General features: G+C 47.7%; 1 protein-coding gene across 4 annotated transcripts in view; it reads right to left on the reverse strand.

Moving 5' to 3' along the window:
* Positions 1-27,362, reverse strand: part of SNX29 (sorting nexin 29) — a 589,615-nt gene that overhangs the window by 168,946 nt on the left and 393,307 nt on the right. For 3 of the 4 annotated variants that reach the window (XM_052661385.1, XM_052661396.1, XM_052661389.1), the window contains 2 exons: positions 20,508-20,563; positions 16,430-16,511 (listed from right to left, as the gene is read on the reverse strand). In XM_052661385.1, coding sequence (XP_052517345.1) covers positions 16,430-16,511; positions 20,508-20,563 — 138 coding nt within the window. Of the gene's footprint in view, positions 1-16,429; positions 16,512-20,105; positions 20,218-20,507; positions 20,564-27,362 lie in introns of those variants that run through there. The other variant, XM_052661404.1, reaches the window with a different exon arrangement.

Here is a 27,362-nt window from a genome sequence, read left to right on the forward strand (position 1 = left end):
GAAAGAGGCAGCATTTTTCTCTTGAAGAATACAGGATTGGAAGGTCATCTGGACCTAGGTTAGAAGGTCATGTCTGCTATCCACCAGCTGTGTCACCTCGAGCAGGCTACCAAATCTCTCTGACCTCAGTTTACCTATCTGTAAACAAACAGGAAAATACTTTCCCTCACAGGCTGGTGGCAAGGAATTGGAATTATGTAATGAAAGGCTCAGTAAGTATTACGTGTTTACTGTTAACAGTGGTCTGTGGATCTCTTTCCCATGTCCTTTTTTCAGGTACAAATGCACAGGGACGGGGCAGACTTGGTAACATGACTCCGTTATTTACTTCCGCAGTCCAGCACAAAGCCACTGCTGCAAAATGCACCTTGCCTTCCTTTCCTTTCCAGGAGCTAAAGTGCTTGAACCTCTTTTCCCTCTAAGTCTTCAGACCACAGCAGACCAGCAGCCCTAGAGGTGAGATTCCTCCTCTCCCCTTCCACCGCCCCGTGGGACGGTCATCGCAACATCCTTCGGAACTCCCTGAGACCCCAAATCAGCATGCTTGCTCCTTTCTCACACTCTCCTCTCTGCGGCCCCTGAGAAAAAAAAAAAGCAGCCTCCACGTGGCCGCCAACTTGAGCTGCCTCCTCCAGCTCCAGACAGAGCAGTCTGGCAGAATCTCACTCTGTGGGGAAGTCTGGCACGGAGCTGGGATTCACAGTCTCTCTGGATGCGCCTGCCGGCGGCACAAAGAGATAACCTTTAAAGGTTGGACTCAAACTGCTTTTCAGTATCTGGAAGGGGTAGAAGAAAAGATCCGAAACTTACAGCGACAGCCCCTCTTCTCCCTCCGGCCCTCCCAGCTGACTTTATTAGGAGACAAAGGCTTCACCAAGCCCAGACCAGGGAGGAGGAAAACACCCAAAACACAACAGCCTTAATGGTCCAAGTTCATTGGTTCAGATGAATGCGTACTAAGGTGATGCAAGTGAAAGTGAAAGTCACTTAGCTGAGTCCCACTCTTTGTGGGAATTCTCCAGGCCAGAATACTATACTGGGTAGCCTTTCCCTTCTCCAGGAGATGTTCCCAACCCAAGGATCGAACCCAGGTCTCCTGCATTGCAGGTGGATTCTTTACCAGCTGAGCCACAAGGGAAGCCCAGAATACTGCAGTGGTGATGCAAAAGCCCTCCTCATGCCAGGACAGCTCGAGTTCTAAAGATCATACGAGAACTCACCCAAGCTAGGAGAAGCATCGACTCACCACGCCCAGGGTTGTTATTTCAAACACAGGAGTGAAATAGCTATCATTCCTGCACCACAGGCCTTGGGAAGGCATTCATCAGATCAACATAAATCATGACAGCAGACATATGAACAGCTGCCTAACGACTGATCAACTGTTTCTACATCTGTCTCCCTTCACCTTGCGTGAGCACTGGGCCAGAGTGGCATCTTCCAATGAGGAAACCACAGCTTAGCATCACGCAGCTGGGGGCTCCAGACAATGGTCTGGGTCTTCTGGTCACAGGAAAACCTCACAGTCAAGGAGGGAGGGGAAGACACTTGTGCCCAAAGACTCCAACAACTGGAACGGAAGTTGAGGTGGCCTGGGTTCCAGACTCCCTGCTGCAGAGGAAGCTATTTCTAGGACTAGGGGCCCCTGCGCACTTGTGAGTGCAAACGTGTGGGTGTCAAGACCCACAGTGTACACATCTTCCAATCCACAAAGACCTCATGAATGAAGCAGCAGCGTTACTAGGGGGAGAAAGTCGTGATTTGGACAGGATAATAGAGACCCTGTTCCAAACAGTCACCCAACTATGAACCTGAGCGGCTTCTGCTGAACCACCAGGACATGGGATGAGAGGCTGGGGTACCCTCGATGCTCTGACCCTTGCCCCGTCCCCCAGGTGAAGGGCAAGTCCTCAGGCTATTCTCTTAACTCTGCCAGTTGCACAGTGCCCAGAAGAAGGAACTCCACCTAAGACGTGGAGGCTGGCGGTCGGTCAGCATGCATGTGTTAGTCGCTCAGTCGTATCCCATGGACTGCAGCCTGCCAGGCTCTTCATCCATGTGATCCTCAGGCAAGAATACTGGAGTGGGCTGCCCTTCCCTTCTCCAGCTCAGTCAGCGTACTGGCTGCTGTTTGATTCACATCCTCAAGACGGACGGATGGGTACCTGTGTGCCCACTCCTCATTTGGGGCAGCAAAATCAGCAATGACAGAGAGCAGCTAAAGGGCCTTTCCCCATACAGACCAGCAAGACCTGACAGCTAAGTTCTCACAAACTTATAAGCATGGAAAGCGGCCTCAGAGGTCAGCTGGTCCCTCCTACATGGGACAAGGGTCAAACGTGGCTAGGGGATAAAGATCAGCATTTTGTAAGACCACCCTGCCTCGAAGGGCTCTCCACGTCGAGTCTTATTCATAGTAAGTAAAGTAGTCAATGACCAAGACTGTATCTCTGTCACTTACAACGACATCCTTAGCACCCAGCCTGATGCAGGCTAGCTGGATAGATAAACAGACACAAAGAAGAATACACAGTCAGAGAGAAGCAGGATCAGCCCACAACTGTTTCTCTCTCACCTCCACTCACTGGTCTCCATTCAGTCCTCTGGAGACAGCTGGGAGTCCAGGTAAATACCTGCAACTTGGGGTGGGGAGGCCAACAGCGAATCTTTCGTTGGACCTTGGACAAGTTATTTCCTAACCATTCTGAACATGTCTTTCTCACCCCAAAAATGGAAAGAAAGTCTACAGGATCTCAGGACTGTTGCAACAATGAAATGAAATAAACGTAAGCACTTCATCAGGTAAACCAAGACCCTCCTGATTCCCAAGATTTGGAGATCAGGAAAAAAAAGAACAAACAATAATTCTCATAATAAAGTTAAAAGCAAGAGACCAGGAAGAAGAATTTCTATCCAAAGGACTTGCATGAATTGACCAAAAAAGTGATGAACAATTTCATAGAAAAATGGGGGAAGGATACAAACAGGTAATTCACAAAAAAAAAAAAAGAAAAAGGAAAAAAAAGGCAAATTAAAGCACAGACAACCACAAACTCACAACTAATTAGGAAAATACAAGTTCCAACATCACATAAACATTTTTTTTTGCTCTATCAGATTGGTAAAATTTTAAAGATTGATGATACCCAAGGTTGGCAAGGACATGGGGACAAAATATTCCTTTATTTTGTTGGTGTGATTGACGATTGGTTCAGCCTTTTAGGAGAGCAATTTGGCTGGGCCTATTTTTTTTTTAAGTATATACTTTTCAACTCAGCAAACCCACTTCTAGTTGTTTATCCCAGGGAATCACTCACAATGTGTACAAAGAGGTCTACACCATACAAGAACAATTCTGGCAGTTTGGTTTGCAATGGTCGGGAAATAAAACAATCTAAATGTCCATCAGGAGAACAGTTACATAAACAATGCTTCCTTCATACTGGAAAATAACTCTGCGGAAGCTTAAAAAGAGTGAGGAGAAGAGAGGTCTATTTACTGCGAGAGGAGAGCATGTATATTATATTCCATTTTTTCCCAAGAAGAAGAATAAACACCCGATAAAAACCACAGTAGGATTTAATGGCACCATGCAAAGAAGAGCTTCTATGTCTCAGGGGATACTGGCCATATTTGGGGACATCTTGTGTCATCACAAGTGGGGAGCGGGGAGAGGTGACACTAGGTAGAGGCCAGGGTGCAGCTCGACATCCTGCACGCACAGGTGACGCCCACGGCAAGGAATTGCAGTTGTTTAGTCGCTCGGTCATGTCCGACTCTTTTGCAGCCCCACGGACTGTAGCCTGCCAGGTTCCTCTGTCCATGGGATTTCCAAGAGAGAATACTGGAATGGGTTGCCATTTCCTTCTCCAGGGGATCTTCCCAAACCAGGGATCAAACTCATGTCTGCTGCATTGGAAGGCTGATTCTTTACCACTGGACTACCACGGAAGCCTACAACAAGGAATTAACTGGCCCCAAATGTCAACTGTGCTATAGCTGAGAAACTCTGGTGCAGAGATACTTAAATGTCACCAAACTGGCTCCTGAGTCAACCTCAGGCTATGAGCTGCCTGTAGCCTTTGAGGACCACATGTTCTTTGGGCCAGTCTGACCCCATCCCTCTTCTGCTGGTAAGAGCACACTCATTTTTGGAGGAAGCACCCACTCCCACTGGCCTGCAGTTTCATGAGGAGGTATGCAAGCAACAAGAGTCCAAAATGCAGTACTTGGATGCAATCTCAAAAATGACAAAATGATCTCTGTTCATCTCCAAGGCAAACCATTCAATATCAGAGTAATCCAAGTCTATGCCCCAACCAGTAACGCTGGAGAAGCTGAAGTTGAACAGTTCTGTGAAGACCTACAAGACCTTTTAGAACTAACACCCCAAACAGATGTCCTTTTCATTATAGGGGACTGGAATGCAAACGTAGGAAGTCAAGAAACACCTGGACTAACAGGCAAATTTGGCCTTGGAATACAGAATGAAGCAGGGCAAAGGCTAACAGACTTTTGCCAAGAGAACGCACTGTTCATAGCAAACACCCTCCTCCAACAACACAAGAGAAGACTCTACACATGGACATCACCAGATGGTCAACAGCAAAATCAGATTGATTATATTCTTTGCAGCCAAAGATGGAGAAGCTCTATACAGTCAGCAAAAACAAGACCGGGAGCTGACTGTGGCTCAGATCATGAACTCCTTATTGCCAAATTCAGACTTAAATTGAAGAAAGTAGGGAAAACCGCTAGACCATTCAGGTATATGACCTCAATCAAATCCCTTATGATGATACAGTGGAAGTGAGAAATAGATTTAAGGGACTAGATCTGATAGATAGAGTGCCTGATGAACTATGGACAGAGGGTCATGACATTGTAAAGGAGACAGGGATCAAGACCATCCCCATGGAAAAGAAATGCAAAAAAACAAAATGGCTGTCTGGAAAGGCCTTACAAATAGCTGTGAAAAGAAGAGAGGAGAAAAGCAAAGGAGAAAAGGAAAGATATAAGCATCTGAATGCAGAGTTCCAAAGAATAGCAAGGAGAGATAAGAAAGCCTTCCTCAGCCGATAAATGCAAAGAAATAGAGGAAAACAACAGAATGAGAAAGACTAGAGATCTCTTCAAGAAAATTAGAGATACCAAGGGAACATTTCATGCAAAGATGGGCTTGATAAAGGACAGAAATGGTATGGACCTAACAGAAGCAGAAGATATTAAGAAGAGGTGGCAAGAATACACAGAAGAACTGTACAAAAAAGATCTTTACAACGAAGATAATCACGATGGTATGATCACTCATCTAGAGCTAGACATCCTGGAATGTGAAGTCAAGTGGGCCTTAGAAAGCATCACTACGAACAAAGCTAGTGGAGGTGATGGAATGCCAGTTAAGCTATTTCAAATCCTGAAAGATGATGCTGTGAAAGAGCTGCTTCAATATGCCAGCAAGTTTGGAAAACTCAGCAGTGGCCACAGGACTGGAAAAGGTCAGTTTTCATTCCAGTCCCAAAGAAAGGCAGTGCCAAAGAATGCTCAAACTACCACACAATTGCACTCATCTCACATGCTAGTAAAGTAATGCTCAAAATTCTCCAAGGCAGACTTCAGCAATACATGAACCGTGAACTTCCAGATGTTCAAGCTGGTTTTAGGAAAGGCAGAGGAACCAGAGATCAAATTGCCAACATCCGCTGGATCATTGAAAAAGCAAGAGAGTTCCAGAAAAACATCTATTTCTGCTTTATTGACAATGCCAAAGCCTTTGACTGTGTGGATCACAATAAACTGTGGAAAATTCTGAAACAGATGGGAACACCAGACCACCTGACCTGCCTCTTGAGAAACCTGTATGCAGGTCAGGAAGCAACAGTTAGAACTGGACATGGAACAACAGACTGGTTCCAAATAGGAAAAGGAGTACGTCAAGGCTGTATATTGTCACCCTGCTTATTTAACTTATATGCAGAGTACATCATGAGAAACGCTGGGCTGGAAGAAGCACAAGCTGGAATCAAGATTGCTGGGAGAAATATTAATAACCTCAGATATGCAGATGACACCACTCTTATGGCAGAAAGTGAAGAGGAGCTAAAAAGCCTCTTGATGAAAGTGAAAGAGGAGAGTGAAAAGGTTGGCTTAAAGCTCAACATTCAGAAAACAAAGATCATGGCATCTGGTCCCATCACTTCATGAGAAATAGATGGGGAAACAGTGGACACAGTGTCAGACTTTATATTTTGGGGCTCCAAAATCACTGCAGATGGTGATTGCAGCCATGAAATTAAAAGATGCTTACTCCTTGGAAGAAAAGTTATGACCAACCTAGATAGCATATTCAAAAGCAGAGATACTACTTTGCCAACAAAGGTCTGTCTACTCCAGGCTATGGTTTTTCCAGTGGTTTTTCCACTTTCATCCATACATGAAGAAAGCTGACCGCCAAAGAATTGATGCTTTTGAACTGTGGTGTTGGAAAAGACTCTTGAGAGTCCCTTGGACTGCAAGGAGATCCAACAAGTCCATTCTAAAGGAGATCAGCCCTGGGTGTTCTTTGGAAGGACTGATGCTAAAGCTGAAACCCCAGTACTTTGGCCACCTCATGTGAAGCGTTGACTCATTGGAAAAGACTCTAATGCTGGGAGGGATTCGGGGCAGGAGGAAAAGGGGACGACAGAGGATGAGATGGCTGGATGGCATCACGGACTTGATGGACGTGATTTTGAGTGAACTCCCGGGGATGGTGATGGACAGCGAGGCCTGGTGTGCTGCGATTCATGGGGTAGCAGGCAGTCGGACACAACTGAGCAACTGAAATGAACTGATGTAAGCATGGTGCCCAGGCAGACACAGAGACTGGCAGACAAGGGGCATGGCCGCCATCATCAACAGACTCAGATCTAGGACCCTTGTCAGAACTGGGGAGGGGAGAACAGAGGCCTTTCCTATGGGGGCAGCTGAGCTGAGGGGACACAAGTCTGAAGCTGCCCACCAACCTCCTGCCACCACAGCCTGGCTGTGAATGGAGCCAGCACAGAGAGCAAGACGACCCTCCCCAAAGAGCGGAGGTGGAGCCCTCATGCCCTTGAGTTCCTGGAATTCAAGCCATGCCTGTCCCTGGTCTTTTCTATTAGGCAGTCAATGAATGTCCTTTGTTTCTGACACTGGATCGAGCTGGATTTCTATCTCCTACAAGGAAGAGAGTGCTGGGATCAGGAATTAATGTCCTGTTTAGAAGAATCGGGTGGTCAGCTGGTGGTGGTGGTTTAGTCACTAAGCTGTGTCCAACTTTTGTGACCCGACGGACTATAACCCGCCAGGCTCTTCTGTCCATGGGATTCTCCAGGCAAGATTACTGGAGGGGGGTGCCATTTCCTTCTCCAGGGGATCTTCCCAACCCAGAGATGGAACCCAGGTCTCCTAGATTGCAGGCAGATTCTTAACCACCTGAGCCACACACATTGTCCCAGTTTGAGGATCCCGGGCCTGGCTGTGAAGCGGGTTCACATGGCACGATCGGGCTGGGTCCTGCCACAGAGGTGGCTGTGTTGGACACCCTGTAATCCCGTTCTCTGAGACTACTCCGGTTCACCCTCCACTTCAAGCCCTTGTAACAAGACATGGCTCCCCACGGAAACCTGTCCACAAGGGACCAAGCACAGGGACCAGCCAACAAAAGCATCAGAATTAAACAGGCCAGGGGTTCTCAACTGTGACACTGCTGATACCCTGCGTCAGATCACAGTCGTGGGGGCTGTCCTGTGGGTTACAGGATGTTGAGCCGCATCCCGAGCACCCAACCCCCTCCATCGTCTAGCAAGAGGCATGAGACAAGTGCAGGCAGGTTTACAATGATGGCTCCTGGTGATGGGAAGAAGAGACATCTGAGCTGACTCTGAGTAGGAGATCCTCAAGCCTTGAGACCAGAATTGTTCTCAGCCATATGGAGCAAGCCACAGAAACACAGCAGGATAGAAACTGGTGCAGAGGGCCAAACCACGCCCAGAAATCCAAGACCACAGTGAGATAAAACAGGTACTTACCTGTTTTACCTGTAAAAACAGGTTCTTACCCAATCCACTTGGAAAACAACTTTCTGGCAAAAAAAATTTCTCACTGTCAATAGGAACAGTCTGTGATATGTATGGTGAGGAGGATGCTTTCTTGTTTGCTTGGGTTAATTTAGGGGGCACTGGTATATGGTTTTACGGATATTGATGAAAAGCAATAAAGTTCATAAGAATAAAAATAGCACCAACCAATTAGCTCTGTACCATATTAACTCTGCAACAGAACAATAATTGGTCATTAAAAACCTGCAGGTGAGTATTACGAGGAGTGACTAGGGAATTGTGCCAGAAAACACCATTTTCCCAACAGCAGGGATCCTCCAATTTCCAACAACATGCCACTGGCAGGCAGCTTGGGGCTGTCACATTTGCATGCAACTTGGACTTCCAGTAGAAAAAGTGACCCCCCGCCCCCACACTTTAACCTGATTCTTTCATTTTGCCCTTCTCCAAAGCTCAGAGAAGAAAGTCTGCAGCCAAATGGAGAGAATGGGGAATACCAAGAAGCCATCCAGTGATTGAAGATGGAAAACATTAGCTGATCTGTGGTTTGCAGAACTTCTCTTCCCAGAGCAGAAGAAAGCTGAACTGCTTTCTTCTCTGAGTCAAGAACTAAGAATGAGCAAGAACTAAGAATGGGCTGTCTGCCTGCGGGGTCCTGGTTTCTGCTCCGGAGCAGCTCAAGGCTGGGGAGACTTTTTGCCCAGGCTAGGACCCCACCCTCTCTTCTCAGAAGACCAACAGAAGTGATGCAAAGGAGTCTCTCATGAAACGACAAACTTCAGACTTCTGAAAAGCAACAGCGAGACAGGAAAGTGGCTGTGTCCGGATTTCTGTTTTCACCAGAATTCTCCCTTCAGACCAGAGAACAGAAAAGGAGCAGTTGGCTGGGACTGGGGAACCAGAAAAAGGGAATTACTGCAGCAAAACAGATTCACGCCTTAGCCAAGTGTTTGTTTCTTCTGTTGTTTCTCTAATGGTGAGGGTGAAGATGGGCTAAGGCAAACATGCTGAAGAGGGCCCCTTCAGCAGTGTTCAGGGCACTGCAGGTAAAGGGAAGGACTTCCATACCTCTCTTCCTTTTTTATGTAATTATTTCCACCCTGCCTCACTTGGAAAAAAAAAGGAATCTAGCTCCTTGTAGCCTCTAAGGAGGCTGAGATGGAGTCCTTGATCAAATAGATGCTAAATAAAGGCTTTTCCAAACACACAGATGAGCCCAGAGACATTCAACAGGGGGGAACCCTTCTATGTTTACCTTCAGGTCTAATTGCTGATCACAAGTCAAGCAGTTCTTAGATCACTGAGGGCAGCTGTGTGCCAGGCACTATGCTAACTGATTTACCTGTCATCCTCTGTGGTCACTTTGTAAAGTGAGTGGATGGATGCCCGTCCCTCCAACCGGCACCTCTCTCTGCAGCCCTTCTATCGCGAGATTGTTATATTTAGCTGGCAGCGTCTATCCCCTCTAGATTGCGAGGGTGGGGGGTAAATGCAATGTTAAGCCTTGCTCTGCAGCAATTAACACGTGCCTGGCATCTAGCGGACCCTCCATACACAGCTTTGGGATAAAGGAATTATGCTACAAAAGGAAAAATCATAAAGTTCCACCTGTTCGAGAAGATAAAAGCAGTAACAGAGAATAATAGTGACTCGAGAGTCCAAGGGGAGGAAAACAGACCTTTTTGGTTTGGCTTTTTGTTTTCCACCTGTATCAGGCTTTCCCAGAAGCCTTGTGCATCCCAAGAACAGCAGGAGGTGAACGTGTTGTAATCCCCAGAGGTGCCTGCCTCTGTGGTGTGGAAAGTTCTCCGGGAAGGAGAGAGCAAAAACAGAGGCCACGGCTCCCGCAGCTTCGCTTATCACGCGGCACAGACACCAACCTGGCTGGAAGGAAACTCAGAAATCGAACGACCCACTGCCCAGTTCCCAGCAGTGTGCGGGGAGGGCCCTGACGTGAACCCCTTTGTCCTATGCCCCCCACCCCTGGAACGTAACCCATGAGGGCAGAGGCTTCTGATCAGCCCATGTTACTGTGGCTGCCATGCCCATTTCTGTGCTGGGCTCCAACATCTCATCTTTCTCTGCTTAATGAATTCCTCCCTCTCTGCACAGCTACTGACTCAGAAAGTATAAAGATGGAACCGTGGCTAAAAGCAAACTTGAAGGCCTGAGGGGTAAACCTTCTTAGCACAGAGATGAAAAGGGCTGAAGTACCCAAAGACTGAGGCACAAAAGCATCGCCATTCTCCTATGCAGCCCCCAGACCCTGTGATCTTTTATTAATGCAAAAAACCACGGATCTTCCCTGTACGGCATATATAAATATGCTCTGCCAGGATAAACCCTGAAAACTCCTGCCTATGCTGCATGATATCCTTCAGGGGATGGGGGAACCCCAAAACGGAATGAGTCTTCCTGGAACACCATCTCTTCTCCAAGTCAAGAGAGCCCCGCTGTGGTCCCCAGGAAAGGGGGCTTATTCTAGAACAAAGAAGCTTTGGTGAAACCAAGCAACTGTCTTTACAAAGGAAATCTGGGCAAGTGGAATACGGTACTGTAGCCAGTGCTTCTGGTGGTGAAATTCAAAGGCTGAAATGAACGCCATAGAGAGGACTGATTTCAGCTGTATTTATGCTACTGGTGCTTTTCAAAGGGAAAGATCTAAGGATTCAGAGAATAAGTGGATTCATGCCAATTTGGTGGCTGTAATGTTGGCTTAAGAAAAAAAAAATAAGTGGATTGTTTTAAGGTCTAATGTGCCTTTATAAATACTACGGTAGGATATTAAGACAGAAGACCTCAAACTTGTTCGGAAGTTGGGGTATTTGGGGAATAAGAGCAAACACTTGCAAAGGTATAAACTAGGAACTAACTGATAAATGACAAATGTAACCATGTCACGTGGAAGGGACAGAAAGTCAAACCCCACCAGCATAACTGTGTGTTAACACACACACACAGAAACTAAGCAAGACTAGTTAGTAAACAGGTTTTCATTTTGTTTTTCCATTCTATTTGTTGCTGTTTAATCATTTTGTCCCTGGCATGTGTCTGCAGGCAGCCAAGAAGCATTGTAACAGGGGCCAGAAGTAAGAAGTCTTCGTGGAAGAAAAACTTAAGCAAAATTTTACTTTTGTCCTGAAACCTGGCCAAAGGCTGCCACTTCTTACTCTTATGCCAGAGCACACCTCAGCACCCACCTCAGGACACAGGAACAGAGCATGGAAACCGCAGTGTTCAGAGACACAAACCCTTTCAAATAACTTGCATTCAGTCCTATCAAGGGACTACAGTGCTTCTGGCCAGAATCCTGTGTGCAAAATACACACCCAGACCCCTTCCACAAACAAGCGGTGAGAGCTGGGGAACTATGAGCAGCTGGTGAACCAGTTTAGCTCCTCCTCTGTGGTCAGAAGTACCCCAGTTCCGAAGCATGTGGGCAGGCTTGGGGACCCTGCTGCTGCTCAAACAAGAGCAGTCACGGCCAATAGGCACCCGCTTTAACAGTTTTCCAAAGCAAACCCACCGCAGGCTGCTCTGGGCTTTGCAGGGCTCTGATGTGTGTCCTGCGGGAAGCTCAGAGTAGAGGCAAAGGGCATCCCTGGCTTGGCCGCAGGAGGTCCATAGTCCGCGGTCTCAGGGATGCAGGTGGCTATCCACACAGGCAAGTTCCTGATCAGGCTGGGTCCTTCCAAGGCAACTGGCCAATCTGCTCCCTGGATTGCTAAAGCTGGACTCCGCCCACATTTATAGAATCTGTGCAAACTGGTACCTTGTCTAGAAATGCTTTGAGGTCTGCACATCAAGGTTTTTTTTAAATTATTTTTTATAATTATTATTGGCTGCACCATGTGGCATGTGGAACTTCCCCAACCAGGGATTGAACTTGTGCCCCCTGCAGCAGAAGCACAGAGTCTTAACCACTGGACCACTAGGGAATATCTGGAAATCATGTTTCTGAATGAGCTGCTTCTCTGTGTCTTGTTTTCCCATCTATAAAATGGGGAGAATAGCGCTTGCTACCCCAGAGTTGTTGTGAGGACTGAATGAGCTGCTTTATGTAACACACATAGGCCAGTGAGAGATGACATTTCCCAAATGTTATTCATTCACGTGTCACCGTCCTAAACTTCTTGCTGTTTTCACTATCATGCATGTAGTATTTTTCTTTAAACTGAACCATTTTCTTTCTCAAGTTTACTTTAAAAGGAAACTGCACATCACCATGCTAAATGGAAAAATAGAATCATGGGCAGGCAGCACTAGTGGTAAAGAACCCACCTGCCAAAGCAGGAGATAAGAGATGCAGATTCGATCCCTGGGTCGGGAAGATCCTCTGGAGGAAGGCTTGGCAACCCACTCCAGTGTTCTTGCCTGGGAAATCCCATGGACAGAGGAGCCTGGCTACAGTCCATAGGGTCACAAAGAGTCAAGGAGACTAAAGTCAGACATGACTGAAGCGACTTAGCAAGCATGCCAGCCATAAGTAGAAGGCGGAGCAAAGTTGTGTTATTTTTATAGTACCTACAACGAAAGAAAACAATGTAGCTCACTGAGATAGAGTCTGCTGCCTGTTGAAGGTGTTGATCCCGGGTCTTCCTCGGTCTCTGCTAAGAGGCAAAACCAGAGTGTGTTCAAGGCCCTGAGGCCACAGGGAGACTTCCTCTTCTACGTCACTGCCAGTGATAGAGGAGCTGAAAGACCAGTGGTCATCACGGGATGTCCATTCTCTGTCACTCCAAAACTTCACTAAGCACAGAGAAGACCACACAGAAGACCATTTAGCTTCCTGCCACTCCGGGAGAGACTGATCTAAATGGTCCCCATCTGAAACTTCCTGTGATGGTGGAAATGTTCTGTATCTATGTCGTCCAATGTGGCAGCCACCAGCCACATGTGGCTATGAAGCACCTGAAGCGCTGATGGCGTCTGAGGGACTCGAGTTAAATTTCAATTAAGTCAAATTTGAATGGCCACATGAGGCTAGCAGCTGTTGGATGGGACAGCGCAGATCTGCTGGAAAAGCTACACATGCTGTTCCTTTCGTCTGGGCTCTCCGAATGGACTTAAGTTCCTTTTCATGGTTATGCACTTAGCTTCCTTGGAGGGAGATCGTAAGTGAACCTGAGGGTGATCTGTCACAGGGATGTAACAGGGCTTCGTCTGCCATGTCGTCTATCACTGTTTAGTCTAAAGTCCCATAGGGACATTTCTTTCAGACCTCTCTTTGAGGAACTGACATACCTTCTTCCAATTAGCGACAGACTTGCCCAAAATAGCTGCATTTCCATTTTCACACTGGCTGCCAGGAAGCACAAAGGGAAACTTTCAAACTGATGAGAGGAACCATGTAGGCTCTCATTATAAACATAGATATATATATGTATACCAATATGTGTGATTTCCAGTGTTCCCTTAATGAAAGCACTCAGTTTACATTTACTCCGATTCTGATATTTTATTTCTATTTTATCACTCTTTGCTGAGTTTCTCTAGAAATTATCTCTAATCTTCTGTGGAATTATATAAAATGTATTTTTAAGCTAGTAAAAATAAAGTCCAACGGTACCAGTATTTTAAATGAGTCACCCTCTCCCCAATTATCATTTATCGTTTAAAAATCAACAAAGTCAAAACAAAGCACACTGTAACAAAGCCTTTCACGAAAGCTTCCAGACACATGCTCAGAGTCTGTTCTTGAGGCACTGACCAGAAGCACTGTTTGCTGAAAGGAGAGAGACAGTTGCATTCCAGAAATGCTGCTCCATACTACTCCAAGACCAGAGAGGATTTTCAGAGAGCCCGCAGCATGGGATGAGGTTCCTGGGTGACGCGGGGCCTGCCAGGCCCACGGCTCCATGTGATCTGGGCCTTGTCCTCTGCACAACGGGCTGGATCACACCTAGGAAAGCTCTGGAAACTCCGGTCAAGCACGGGGCGAGTGCAGCTCGAATGCCGCCATGACCACTGTGGGAACAATCTCCCGGGCAACGGCATATGTGCTGTGTCGATCTCATTCCGTAACAGACTTCTGGTCACTGAAAACGGCCCTGTGACTTGCCAGGGTGAGGTGGGGGAGGAGTCAGAAACAAAAGGTCAAGGAAACCTCTCCAGGGAGCGCACATTTTAATTTTGCTCTAAAATAAAGCTGTCAAATAATAATGTCAAAGACATTACTTTGCCAACAAAGGTCCATCTAGTCAAGGCTATGGTTTTTCCAGTGGTCATGTATGGATATGAGAGTTGGACTGTTAAGAAAGCTGAGCACTGAAGAATTGATGCTTTGAACTGTGGTGTTGGAGAAGACTCTTGAGAGTCCCTTGGACTGCAAGGAGATCCAACCAGTCCATTCTAAAGGGGATCAGTCCTGGGTGTTCTTTGGAAGGACTGATGCTAAAGCTTAAACTCCAATACTTGCGCCACCTCATGCGAAGCGCTGACTCACTGGAAAAGACCCTGATGCTGGGAGGGATTGGGGGCAAGAGGAGAAGGGGGCGACAGAGGATGAGATGACTGGATGGCATCACTGACTCGATGGACATTAGTTTTAGTGAACTCCGGCAGCTGGTGATGGACAGGGAGGCCTGGCGTGCTGCGATCATGGGGTCGCAAAGAGTCGGACACGACTGAGTGACTGAACTGAACTGAAAGCAGTCTGCTTCCCTCTCTTCCTCCTCCAGGCAACATCCCCACTTTCTGACGATTGCAAGGCAGAAGTTACAGGACATTCACGTAAGAGCATGTCTTCTTGGTTTGGGATAAAAAGGAGAAGAGGACATTCAGAAATCTATCATCTCCAATTCTCTTTTCAAGCCAGAGCTGAGAGCATCACAAACACATAGATTCCCTAACATTTAGTAAAATGCTATTGTCGCCCGGCCAAACAGCAAACTAATATGACATTCTAGCGCAAACTTCCTCGCCAAACTCTAGCTCATCTGTCCAGAAGATTTCAGGTGAGAGGCGTGTAGCATGCTCAGGCCCATCCCTACATAACCCAACCCATGCCCACTGCCAGTCCCATCACCCATGACCAAAGGCAGCGGCCAGCTCAGAAGATGAGAAACGAATCTCAAGTGCCTGCTAGGTACCATGCATTCCTCGTCCTGACAGAAGCTTTCCAAAGTAGGCGTTATTATGATTTCCACTTTACAGATAAGGAAACTGATATTTACCTAAGCCATAAAAGTGAAACCAGGGCCCCTGTTCTCAAGTTCAACATCCTTTCAGCCCTACCCCAGTCTCCCGGAGAAATGCCTTAATAGCGGAGAAAACTTCTTCAATGGTCAATTCCCCACTAAGAAAAATGACAAAAACAAAACAAAACAAAACCAAGGTTTTTCGCAGAGCTCGTGGGAATAGGAACAAAACCTAATGAAAGCTGTTGTGATACAAGATGACAGTGGAGCCAGAAGCAGTTAAAGCTGAAAGCCAAACAGCCCCAGCACAAAACACCAATGGCTGGAGTTCAGTTAAGAAGAGAAAGAAGAAAGAAAAAAGAGGGAAAGCAGGCGGGGCTGGAAAAGACATCAGAAAATCAGAGAAAAGATGGAAGACCAGGGTCCCAATTGTTGGGGCAAAATCAGCTCTAAAGCAAAGGTTCCCCTTGTCCCAGACACTCAATCCCCAACTGGGTGTAGGCTGGCCGGCTCTACCCCAGGAGGCACATTGAACATCACTTGACAACTGTCTGTTGTCCCTTCTTTTCACCAAGTGGCCTGGTTTTCATCTGCAGTGTTGCCTTGCCCCTCCCTCAGTAACAAGGTCAGATGAGGTTAACTCCAACCCCCTTGCCAGTGGAGGTGGGGGGTCACATGATTGGAACCTGGCCCATCACAGAAGTCCATCATTCTACCCCAGGGTTCAGGGATGTGCCTGGGATCCAAGACAGACCCTTGAGAGACGCCCAGACTGGCTAAGAGTGTGATGCTTCTGGGAGCACCTGGTCCACCTACAGAGAGAACTAGCCTAAAAAGGATGCCCTGGCAAAGGAAAGAGGAGAAAATAGTGGCAGGTTCCTGACCACCGGTCCAGCCAAGCCTGAGGCCAGACCCATGCCCGGACAAGCCATCAAAGCCCTGCTTTTCTGCTCAAGCAGCCTGAGCTGAGTGGTCACAGCCACACCAGGAAGCCCAGCCAGCACGAGGAAGCACCCCCAGCCTCCTTCTGTCTCATGGAAGGACCGCTGCCTCGGGGAGGTTGGGCAGGTAGATGCTGGTGTTGGGAGGCCGTGGCTTCTCCGTATGGCACTCCACACTCCACCACCAAGATGTAAAACCTCCAGAGAATAACAAGCAAGTGTGGGCTCTGCCCTGGCAGTGGCATCTAACTGAAAACCAGGTTATTACCTGATACACATGGAAGGCGTTGGCAGCTTTGCCCCGGAGAAACACTGATGGGATCCAGACGTTGATCAGAGCTCGGTTTGATCTAAACAGAAGAAAGATTGAAACTGGTCATTTCAATTTACCAAAAAAGGGAGGATGCTATTAATTTTCTCCTCTAAGAGGCACACAATGTATGTCAACACGTATTACACCTGATAGGAGACTAAAGGAGCAGTTTACAGTTTCATTACTTGGTCGCCCAAGATTATTTTTAAGGGACTTAGTTTAAAATGCTGGTGTGTGCGTGTGTGTAAAATTTATAGATGCAATTCATGTTCTGGACTAAGAGACAGCTGCCCTTCAGTTCCTACTACCTGAGTGACGGCGGCCGGTAATTTATCTGAACCTCATTTTGCTCATCTGAAGAGGGGGCTGATCACGGGAAGACTCCACCAGGCTAGGGAGGGTCAAGAGCGCTAATGCTCACAGGGTTTCTAGAGTGTGTGGAGGATTCGTGCAGTGTCCTCACAGTGCCCACTGTAAACCCTGACCCCCATTTTAAGGGGGGCGGTGCTTCTCTGGTGGCTGGCTGTAAAGAATCTGCCTGCTAATGCAGGAGACCCAGGTTCAATCCCTGGGTCAGGAAGATCTCCTGGGGGAGGAAACAGTAACCCATTCCAGTATTCTTGTCTGGAAAATTCCATGAACAGAGGAGCCTTATGGGCTACAGTCCATGGGGTCGCAAGAGTTGGACACGACTTAGTGACTAAACCAGCATCATCACCTCATTTTAGGATCAGACTCCATGAAAACAACACTCATGGCCATGCAAGCAATGGCTGTTTGGGGTTGGGGAAGGGAATTTCAGAAAGTCAGGCACCAATAACCACTCTTACAGCTTTTCCAAAAACACTGTGTGACTTGAATAGAGGAAGTTTTATTTTTATTTCCATTACTCGAAGAGGTGGGTCAAAGAGGATCCTGCTGCAATTTATAAGAGTGTTCTGCCTATATTTTCCCCTAAGAGTTTTGTTTGCTTAATTTTACTTATTTACGGCTGTCAGGTCTTCACTGTTGCCTGGGCTTCGCTCGCAGCAGGCGCTCTTCCCTGGTTGCCGTGCGCAAGCTCCTCACGGGAGCAGCTTCTTCAGCTGCAGGCATGGCTCCAGGGTGCTCAGGCTTCAGTGGCTGCGGCTCTTGGGCTCCAGGGCACGGGCTCGGTTGCTCAGTAACTGGGGTGCCTGGGCTTAGGTGTTCCTCGGGATGTGGCATCTGTCCAGACCAGGAAACTGAACCCATGTCTCCTGAATTCTTTACCACTGAGCCACCAGGGAAGCCTACCACTAAGAATTGTGTCTGGCCTTATATTTAGGCCTTTAACCCATTTTGAGTTTATTTTTGTTTATGATGTTAGGGAGTGTTCTAATTTCATTCTTTCACATGCACCCGCCCAAGTTTTCCCAGCACTCCTTACTGAAGAGGCTGTCTTTTCTCCACTGGATATTCTTGCCTCCTCTGTCAAAGATAAGGTATCCACAGGTGTGTGGGGTTTGTCCCTGGGCTTTCTATTCTGTTCTGTTGATCTATTTTTCTGCCTTTGTGCCAGTACCACACTGTCTTGATGACTGTAGCTTTGTGGTATAGTCTGAAGTCAGGGTTGAATAAAGCAAGATTTAAATTCAAATGCAGAATCATTTACTGCACATGTACTGTGGTCGGACCCATGCTTTCACCCAGATGATCTCAGCTGATCCTCGCAGGCTACTTGAGAGAACTTTAAGGGTTCTTTCAGTAGCATGACAGTTGTGCCTTACTGGATGACTTTAACCACACTCTTGAGTCGTGGGTGCACACGCCCACCATCACCACTCTTCCACAGCTGTATCAACATGCAGAGCTGATAAGCTGTCACTGAAACTTCCAGATCACTCCTACCAGCTCTCCTAACAGTATTGTGCATTTCTGAAAGGGCAGGGAGGTCCCAGTCCTTGCTTCCATTCAGAGCCATTTCAGGGATAAACACTTTTCCTCAAGCTCTCCCTCTCTCTAAAGAGCAGCTCATAAAAATTCGCCAGCCTCTTGTGCTTGGAACACGGTTTGACACGCTGATGATGGAAGATTCCATGACTCAACAGCCTCACAACCTCCAGGGTAAAGAGCATTTCGTTTTCACAAAGAAATGATTCTCTCCTGAAACAGCATTTCTTCTAAGCTCTGAGCCAAGGCGCTGACCCCCTTCATGGGGCAAAATAAGGTCTATTGATCACCTCCCTGGGGATCTGAGTACAACCTGCAATTCTGATCCACTGAATTGACTTGGGTATCTACAACACCTCTCCTGGAAAGACCCCCAAAACTGTGCTAGTGATCACTGTTCCCCCTTCATTTCTGTCAGCCGGGGGAAGGGTACAGAAGTGTAACTAATACTCCCGTTTTCATGAACCTCCCAGGATGGGTGAGGTCTGGACAGCCTCACAGGAGATCACGCAGGCTGGTTAGGTGTGTTCCTCTTTCAGAGTCTGTATCACACTGTATTAGAATTGACTGTTTACGTGACCATCTCTCTCCTACATTTATAGGTGTGGGTTAAGTGAATACAATCATGATCCTGTGTGTGGAAGACCAGATAAGTTGGAGGAATCCAGTCCACCAGGGCAGCTGGTATGAAGAGAGGGCGGGGCGGGGGGAGGCTGGGGGTGGAGCCAAGGTCGGCCATGGCCTTCCCTGCAAGGACAGGTGGGATCTGCAGCTCCATCTCAAGGGAGGGAATGGCACTTCCCTCTGGCTTTAGTGGAGACAAGCACCCTGGGCGGGGGGGGGGGGGGGGGGGGGGGAGGGGGGGCGGGGGGAGGATGTGGCTGGTCTGTGCTGATTTAGCCCCTCCACCAGGACCTAGCAGGGCACCTCCCACAGCAGGCAGTGATGAATTCCTGCTTCAATAATGAGTCCCTTCCACCTCATGAGTGGCCCGTCTCTGGGATCCCCTATTTGGCTTTCACCTTTCTCCCCAGCTGGTCCCCCCTTGCCCTCCACCAGGCTGCCATTTCATGACCCTCTTTCATGCTATACCCCCTCCACTCATCCCCCAAAGGACCAGCGGAGACAAACCTGTCTTTGATTTTCATCTTTTACTATAACTTCCACGACCCCACTCACCAGCACTCAGGGCCTCTTGATTCCCCCCTGCCTCTAATCTCTGCCTCCACCTCACAAGGCCAGCTGTGATCTGCACCTTATAAATGAGAAAACTCAGGCCCAGAGAGGTTAAGCAGCTCACCCGAGGTCACACAGCTAAGGTTTCAACTTGGCTCAGCCTGGCTCTAACAAAGTGCTCTTCCAATGCCCCCCATTCTCTCTCCAGAAGCAGAGGGACAGATGACACCATCTCCTGGGGAGGCTAAAGCTTCCTCCACTCAGCACATCTGAATGAGAAGAGGGAGGTTCTCCTTGACCCTGACTCGGGACTCACTCCACTCTCTTCCACAACCCCACGGGACTATTCAGTCCAAAAACCAAGGCAACTCAATCAGAAAAAGTCACTCTGAAGATCAACCAAATAGCCTAGAGGTTATCGACAGAGGCACCAGAAAGAATTAAATCCAATCAAAAATCAGACCAAGGTACTGAACTCTTGTGTCTCCAAAAACCCTGGGGCTGCAAACTCAAAACTGGAACAGCAGACACGCAGACGATGGAACCAGTGAAGTGGGCCGGAGTGGGGACTGAGGCGAGTGGAGGGGCACATGCCCCGTACAGCAGAAGCAGTTGCCGCTCAGCTCCAGCTGATGGTGGCCTTGCCGGGATTTCTTCTTTTAAAGAAAATGGAGAAATTTAAATTTTCATGTGGCATCTTCCAACTCTTAAATGTCAGCCAAAAAGATTAAATTGTTTTTCAACACCCATGGAGGGAGACTAAAAACACATCGAAAGGCCGGACGCAAGCTGCAGGTGGACAACTCCCCAACTCTACAATAACCAAATCAGCCGTGCAGATTCAAACAGTCTTTTTTTTTTTTGGCTGTGGTCTCCTGGGAGGTGAGCCAAGCAACAAGAGTCCTATTTCTAAAAGGGCCTTCATGAGCAGGCGCTGTGGACTTACATTTCAAAATCTGACAAACTCTGGTCTTCGGATGTTTGACTCAAATCTCCGGGCACCTGCCATCAGGAGAGAGGGGAGGGAGAGAGAGAAAACACATCATGGTTACCATGGTTTGCATAATCACGGGAAACTCTGCCTCTCAATGGTCCCTGAACATCTCCTGTTCAGAATGAGGGGAAGAAGCAGTTACTGGAAAACAGTAAGAGATTTAGTGGAAGGATGGTTAGAGACGGAGTTACAGTAATAAAAATATGCCACCATGAAAGATCTCAATTACCTTCACGGGAAAAAAAGGCTGTTAATTCCACTGAGATCATTGTGGGTGTGAAAAAGCATGTAATTTTGAAGCTAGAGAGGCCTAATCAGGAGCTGAGAGGTGAGACATCAAACACGCAATGGCAAAAAAGTCACCGTGACCAGGACGATGGTCACATACACAGACACACCTGGTATGCAAACACAGAGGCCAATTTCTGTCCCCCAAGATGGCTCCATCCTTTCCCCTCTCGTGTGCGGGCAGTTTAAGGCAGCTGAGTATGGCCTTCTCCTCTGACTCAGAAGGGCCCCATGAGAACAGGACTGGGTGCAGGACGCTAAATCGCCTGGTAGGATGGTAATTCTCGCCGACAGCAGACAGCCGGCACTGGCAGATGCTCAGTCAGTCGTGATGTTACCAGACCCTGGGAGTGAGTTTCCTTTTGTGACAGGATCGTATGTGAACTGGAGGTGACTTCCCTGGTGGGCCTGTGGTTAGGATCTGCCTGCCAATTCAGGGGACACACATCCTGGGGCAACTAAGCCCACACGCCCCAGTACTGAAGCCCTTGCGCCCAACAGCCTGTGCTCAGCAACCGAAGTCACTGCGAGAAGCCGCACTCCAGCTAGAGAGTCGCCCCACTCGCCACCGCCAGGGAGAGCCCACGCGCAGCAGTGAGCACCCAGCACCGCCCAAAGGTGAGAATGCATGGTTTCTTAAAAAGAAAAGGAATGTGAACTGGACAGAATTTAAGACTGTGGATCAAAACTGAGAGGAATTCAATGGAACAGAGAAGGGGGAGAGGTGATGAGGGAAACGGGCCCTTTGTTTCACACTGTGCACCGTCAGGGCGTTTAGGTTACTTTCGATCATCATTAATTGTGGTGAACGGGGACCTCCCTGGTGGTCCAGTGACTAAGACTCTGTGCTCGCAATGCAGGGTGCCCGAGTTCAATCCCTAGTTGGGAAACTAGATCCCATATGCTGCAACTAAGAATCAGCGCAGCCAAATGAGTAACTTTTTAAATGATTTTTTTAAACTGTGATAAAAATTCTGGGGGTAGGTAATGTCCCCCAAATGAGGGAACAGAAGCTCGTAGAAGCTGAACTTGTCCAAGGCCGTACACGTAGGAAGGGGAGACAAAGTCAGCTCTGTTCCACTTTCAAGGCTTTTCTACTATCAACCCTTAGCAAACAAGAGGAAAAACCAGCTCAAAGGTGACGGGAGGAGGAGAGGCTTGACAAAGCTCTGCCTGAACAGAGGATAAGAAGATACTAGGAGGCAGTCCCTAAAGAAACAGCAGGCTCCTCTGGGAGGCAGGAAGAGGGAAGGTTAAGCAGCCTGGGCTCTGGCACCACATGGCTCCTGATCGAGTCCTGAGCCCCTAACAGCGTGGCCGCGAGCAGGTTGCTTGACTTCTCTGTGTTGTACTGTCCTTGTCGGTGAAATGGGTGTAACGGTCAAAGGCACAGGGCTATTCTGAGCACAAGAGGAGCTGACACGTCTTGTGTGTGCGGAACAGTGCCAGGCAGGCGGGGGGGGGGGGGGTCTCCCTGATTGACCTGTATGCTAAAATATGACAACATGGGGCTTTCCCTGTGGCTCAGCTGGTAAAGAATCCGCCTGCAATGCGGGAGACCTGGGTGTGTTCCCTGGGTTGAGAAGATCCCCTGGAGAAGGGAACTAGATATAGTCCATTGGGACGCAAAGAGTCGGACACGACTGAGCGACTTTCACTCGCTCACTCACTGAATAACATGACAGCTACTGAGAGGGAACAGCAGTGTGCTATCCTTGACACCAGACACTAATCTGCCGACAACCCTAGGGGTGTCTCACCCTCTGCTCGGCAGCCCAGAAGGAAGATGGCCAAGCTGAGCCCTTTCCAGGTTCCTGGAGCTAATAAGCAATTCAACCGGGCTCTGGGCAGCAGGCTTTGCTAAGGAGCTGATGCTGAGACAGTCTTTGAAACCCAGCAAAGAGAAACCTGCCTAACCATTTGAGAAAAACATCAGTTTCTTTCTTCCTTTTTTTTTCTTTTTTAATTGGAGGAGAGGATCACTGCTTTACAATGTTGTGCTGGTTTCCACCACACACCACCACCAATCAGCCGTGTGATAGTCGCTCAGTAGTGTCTCTTTTTGACCCTATGGACTGTAGCCCGCCAGGCTCCTCTGTCCATGGAGATATATATGTATAACCTCTCCCCCTTGAGCCTCCCTTCCCCTGCTCCACCAATCCCACCCCTCTAGGTTGTCACAGTGCCATGCTGGGCTCCCTGTGTTATCCAGCAGCTTCCCCAGCTGTCTGTTTCACACGCTGTAGGGTATATACGTCAGTGTTACTCTCTCAATTCGTCCCATCCTCTCCTTCCCTTGCTGTGTCTACAAGTCCATCTTCTATGCCTGCATCTCTGTTACTGACCTGCAAACAGGTTACCCAGTACCACTGTTCTAGATTCCATATATATGTGTCAATATATGGTACTTGCTTTTCTCTTTCTGACTTATTTCACTCTGTATAACAAGCTCTAGGTTCATCCACCTCAGTTCAACTGAGTCACATTCGTTCCTTTTTATGGCTGAGTAATATTCCATTGCATATATATATATATATATGACAATTTCTTTATCCAGTCATCTGTCAGTGGACATCTAGGTTGCTTCCATGTCTTGGCTATTGTAAATAGTGCTACAATGTACAAAAGACCAGGAACTCCCTGGGCTGGGGGTTGGGGTGGCCCTTTTGTTAGAGGGACTGTCATTTTCCTCAGGGTGTTTAGGGTGAGAGCAGGTACAATCCCTTGGGGGAAGCCATGAGGTTGTGTGTACCAAGATCCCTAAAACATCTCCATCCTTTGACCCAGAAATCACACTCCCGGGATTTATCCAAAGGAAACAAAGATGTCAACAAAAATTTACATTGAAGATGATTCCTCTTTCCAAGCTTAGACAAGTAAAAGAAAAAAGAATCTAACGGTACAACTAAAGAGGAATGATTCAAGAAATTATGACATGTCCATAGGAGATGCCTGGTTTTAAAAAATGAGTTATACACATAAATACACTAACACACACACGCACACACTCATGAGGGTACAAGCACAAAAGTAACTCAGGAAAGTATGTAAGAAAACAGCAACACTGATAAAAGATTAGGAGTGGGACTGGGGAGAAAAATGATGCTTATTTTTTATTCACTATCTTTATGTAAGATTAAAAAAAATGATCGAGTGAACTGCTTTAAAAGAATTTAAAGGTGCTTTTGAAGAATGAGATAGCATTCCATGTGCAGTTATGAAAACATCTAAAAGAGAAACCGTAACAGGAAAGCGAGAGCAGGCTCCAGATGGTGGGTGTAACACATACCTTGGGTGCAAAAATGGGGAAGGAAGAATGTCAAGTTGTTGCTATTTATTTTTGCATTAGGAAGGTACAGAAGTGAAGTTCAAGGCACCAACCAAAGGGGCACCAGCCCTGGGGGCAGGGCCTGGACAGCAGGGTGGGAGCGGGGCTATTCATTCACCACCCCTTTATATCTACTATTTGAGTTTTGAAATAATCTAATATCCATTAAAAATGTAAACTAAAATGTATTATCCCACCGAAGAGTGCTCTTGACCAATCTGTAATGGCACAGAATAAAAGCTCCTGTTCTCTGTTTAGTAAAATGCTACTACGGAATTCCCTGCTGCTCCAGGCGGTTTGGACTTCACACTTTCCCTGCTAAGTGCGCTTAAGCAAGAACACTGGAGTGGGCAGCCTATCCCTTCTCCAGGGGATCTTCCCAATCCAGGAATCGAACAGGGGTCTCTGGCACTGCAAGCAGATTCTTTACCAGCTGAGATACCAGGACTCGGATTGAATTCCTGGTCAGGGAACTAGGATCCCAAAAGCTGTGTGGCACAACCAAAAAAAAAAAAAATTTTTTTTTCAAAGCTGCTATTAACATGAACTGCAAATACCCAGTATGTGTCCTAGATAAAACTAGCAATGACTGTGGATCAGTAGGGTGCGAGTGAAGAGATCCGAAAGACAGTGGGGTGTCAGAGAGAGGGCACTCAGATGAATCTGTAGCACATGTCTGGACTTCTCTTTACTTTCTACGAGGAAGATGCATTAATCCTGTAACCACTAACAGATACGTCTGTATCGCATTACTGTGTAAAGTAAAAAACATTCTTTCCAATCCTCCTCCACTGGATGGGAGGGCCTATGTCTTCGAGTCTTCCTTGCATCGAGGCAAGAGGGCTGAGGGCAGCTCTGAAGCCCGTCTTCCAAACACCACTCTCCCCCTGCTGCTTCCACATGGAACCCAGTGCCTTCTCTGGAACGCGCTTCTCTGAGTTTACCTCCGCACCTAAGCCATCACTTTGCTGACAAAGGTCTGTTGAATCAAAGCCTTTTGACTTTTGGTTTTTCCAATAGTCATGTATGGATGTGAGAGTTGAACTGTAAAGAAGGCTGAGCACCAAAGAACTGATGCTTTCAAACTGGTGCTGGAGAAGACTCTTGAGACTCCCTTGGACTGCAAGGAGATCAGACCAGTCCATCCTAAAGGAAATCAGTCCTGAATTTTCATTGGCGGGACTGATGCTGAAGCTAAAGTTCCAATACTGCAAAGAGCTGACTCACTGGAAAAGACCCTAATGCTGGGAAAGATTGAAGGCAGGAGGAGAAGGGGATGACAGAGGATGAGATGGTTGGATGGCATCACCGACTCAGTGGATATGAGTTTGAGCAAACTCTGGGAGACGGTGAAGGACAGGGAAGCCTGGCGTGCTGCAGTCCATGGGGTCACAAAGAGTCGGACAGGACTGAGCGACTGGACAACAACAAGGCTAGGAGAAGCTTCCTTGGCACGACGTGAATCCGGCAAACAGATCAGAGGCAGGACTCCCAGACAGTGAAGGCACCAGTGGCGTCATCACACTGCCTTTTGAGTGCAGCCTTGTCTCGGTTTGGACATGAACAAAGCTTGGACAGTGGGAACCTCGTTTACAAAAAGAAAAGTTTTGACTATCTGTCCCACCAGGCTGAGGGGAAGGGTGACCAGAAGGACCAAAACAAAAGACAAGTTGAGGTCTTTAAGGACAGATGCCATTCATTCTACAGTAACGTGAACAAAGAGCTTCTTTAAAATGATCAATTTTTAAAAGAAGGTAGATGTGTGGCAAAAAACCACCACAATATTGTAAGGCAATTATCCTCCAATTAAAATAGATTTTTTTTTTAAAAAAAAGGAGGTATTTTCCTGACAGATAACTTTCCCTTTGGGTATGCTTGGCATGCTGTAGTCCACGGGGTCTCAAAGTGTCGGACATGACTTAGCAACTGAACAAAACAAGTGCTTGTTTGTAGGGACACTCTTGGACAGTGGGTGTAAGAACCTGAGAGCTGTTAAATCCTTCCCACTCAGGAGCGTTTCTTCTAATTGGTGGCATTACTGGCATCAGCAAGTCAGGAGACACGAGTCAGCCTCAGTTTCAGGGAGGCTGGCTGGAAAAAGAACCCATGAACTTTCTGACCTTGGTGGATCTATCTTGAAACAAGGCCTGGGTCGACAGCAAGTGCAGGACGACCGCTGATGGCAAATCTTGTTCACCAGCTTAACCAGCTGTCTTTTCACACTGTCTACAGAGACTGGAGAGGGAGCATCTGAGGGTTACACCAATCATCCCGAAAGCTGATTTGACTTCCAATTCTGGCCGTGAAAGAAGTGTGGGGCAGAGATTTTGTACGAAAAATCAGCTTTCTATTGATACTGGCCACAAACATCCTCATGCCTTCCTGAAGCCCCGGGACTCTTGGAGGACATGTCTCCGTGATGGAGCCTTCTCTTCGGTTCCCACCAACACAGAGCGTGAGAAAGCATGGTCATCCTCACTTCCCTCTCCCTCACTTCCCTCCCACAGAGGAGGCGGCTCACCATCTGGGCTGCGGTCTAGGCGGAAGGGTCAGGGGGCAGTATGCTAGTTCGCAGGGAAAGGCAGAGCCTGTGGCTGGAGACACAGGGCAGCCAGGATTTCAGGGCCTTTCTGGAGTGAACACCCCAGGTGCTGCACACATTAGCGTGTAGGGACAGGCGAAACCCACAGACAATCAGAACCCTTTTTCATCTCTAGGTACACAAGGCAGCCTTCACTGATTACCTGAGAGGTCACGTGGCTCTCTGAAGGCCCTGCTAGAAAGCAACAGAGATGCTGGCTGGAGGGGAAGCCAAAGCATGGTGAACGCCTTTTGTTGATGTTCAGTCGCTCAGTCGTGTCTGACTCTGTGACCCCATGGACTGCAGTACGACAGGCTTCCCTGTCCTTCACTATCTCTCAGAGTTTGCTCAAACTCATGTCCACTGAGTCAGTGATGCTATGTAACGATTTCATCCTCTGTCACCCCCTTCTCCTCCTGCCTTCAGTCTTTCCCAGTATCAGGGTCTTTTCCCATGAATCAGCTCTAAGCATCCAGCGGCCAAAGTTGAATGCCTATGCACCAATGTATTCACTCACTTAATCCTCCAATAAACATGTGAAGCAAGTATTACTGCAAGTCACGTTGCCCTCCTCTCTTTCCCCAGCCTGTGTGCAGCTGGCTCTTCTCCC

Source organism: Budorcas taxicolor, chromosome 2 (assembly GCF_023091745.1).
Source record: "Budorcas taxicolor isolate Tak-1 chromosome 2, Takin1.1, whole genome shotgun sequence".
Classification (NCBI taxonomy): Eukaryota; Metazoa; Chordata; class Mammalia; order Artiodactyla; family Bovidae; genus Budorcas; species Budorcas taxicolor.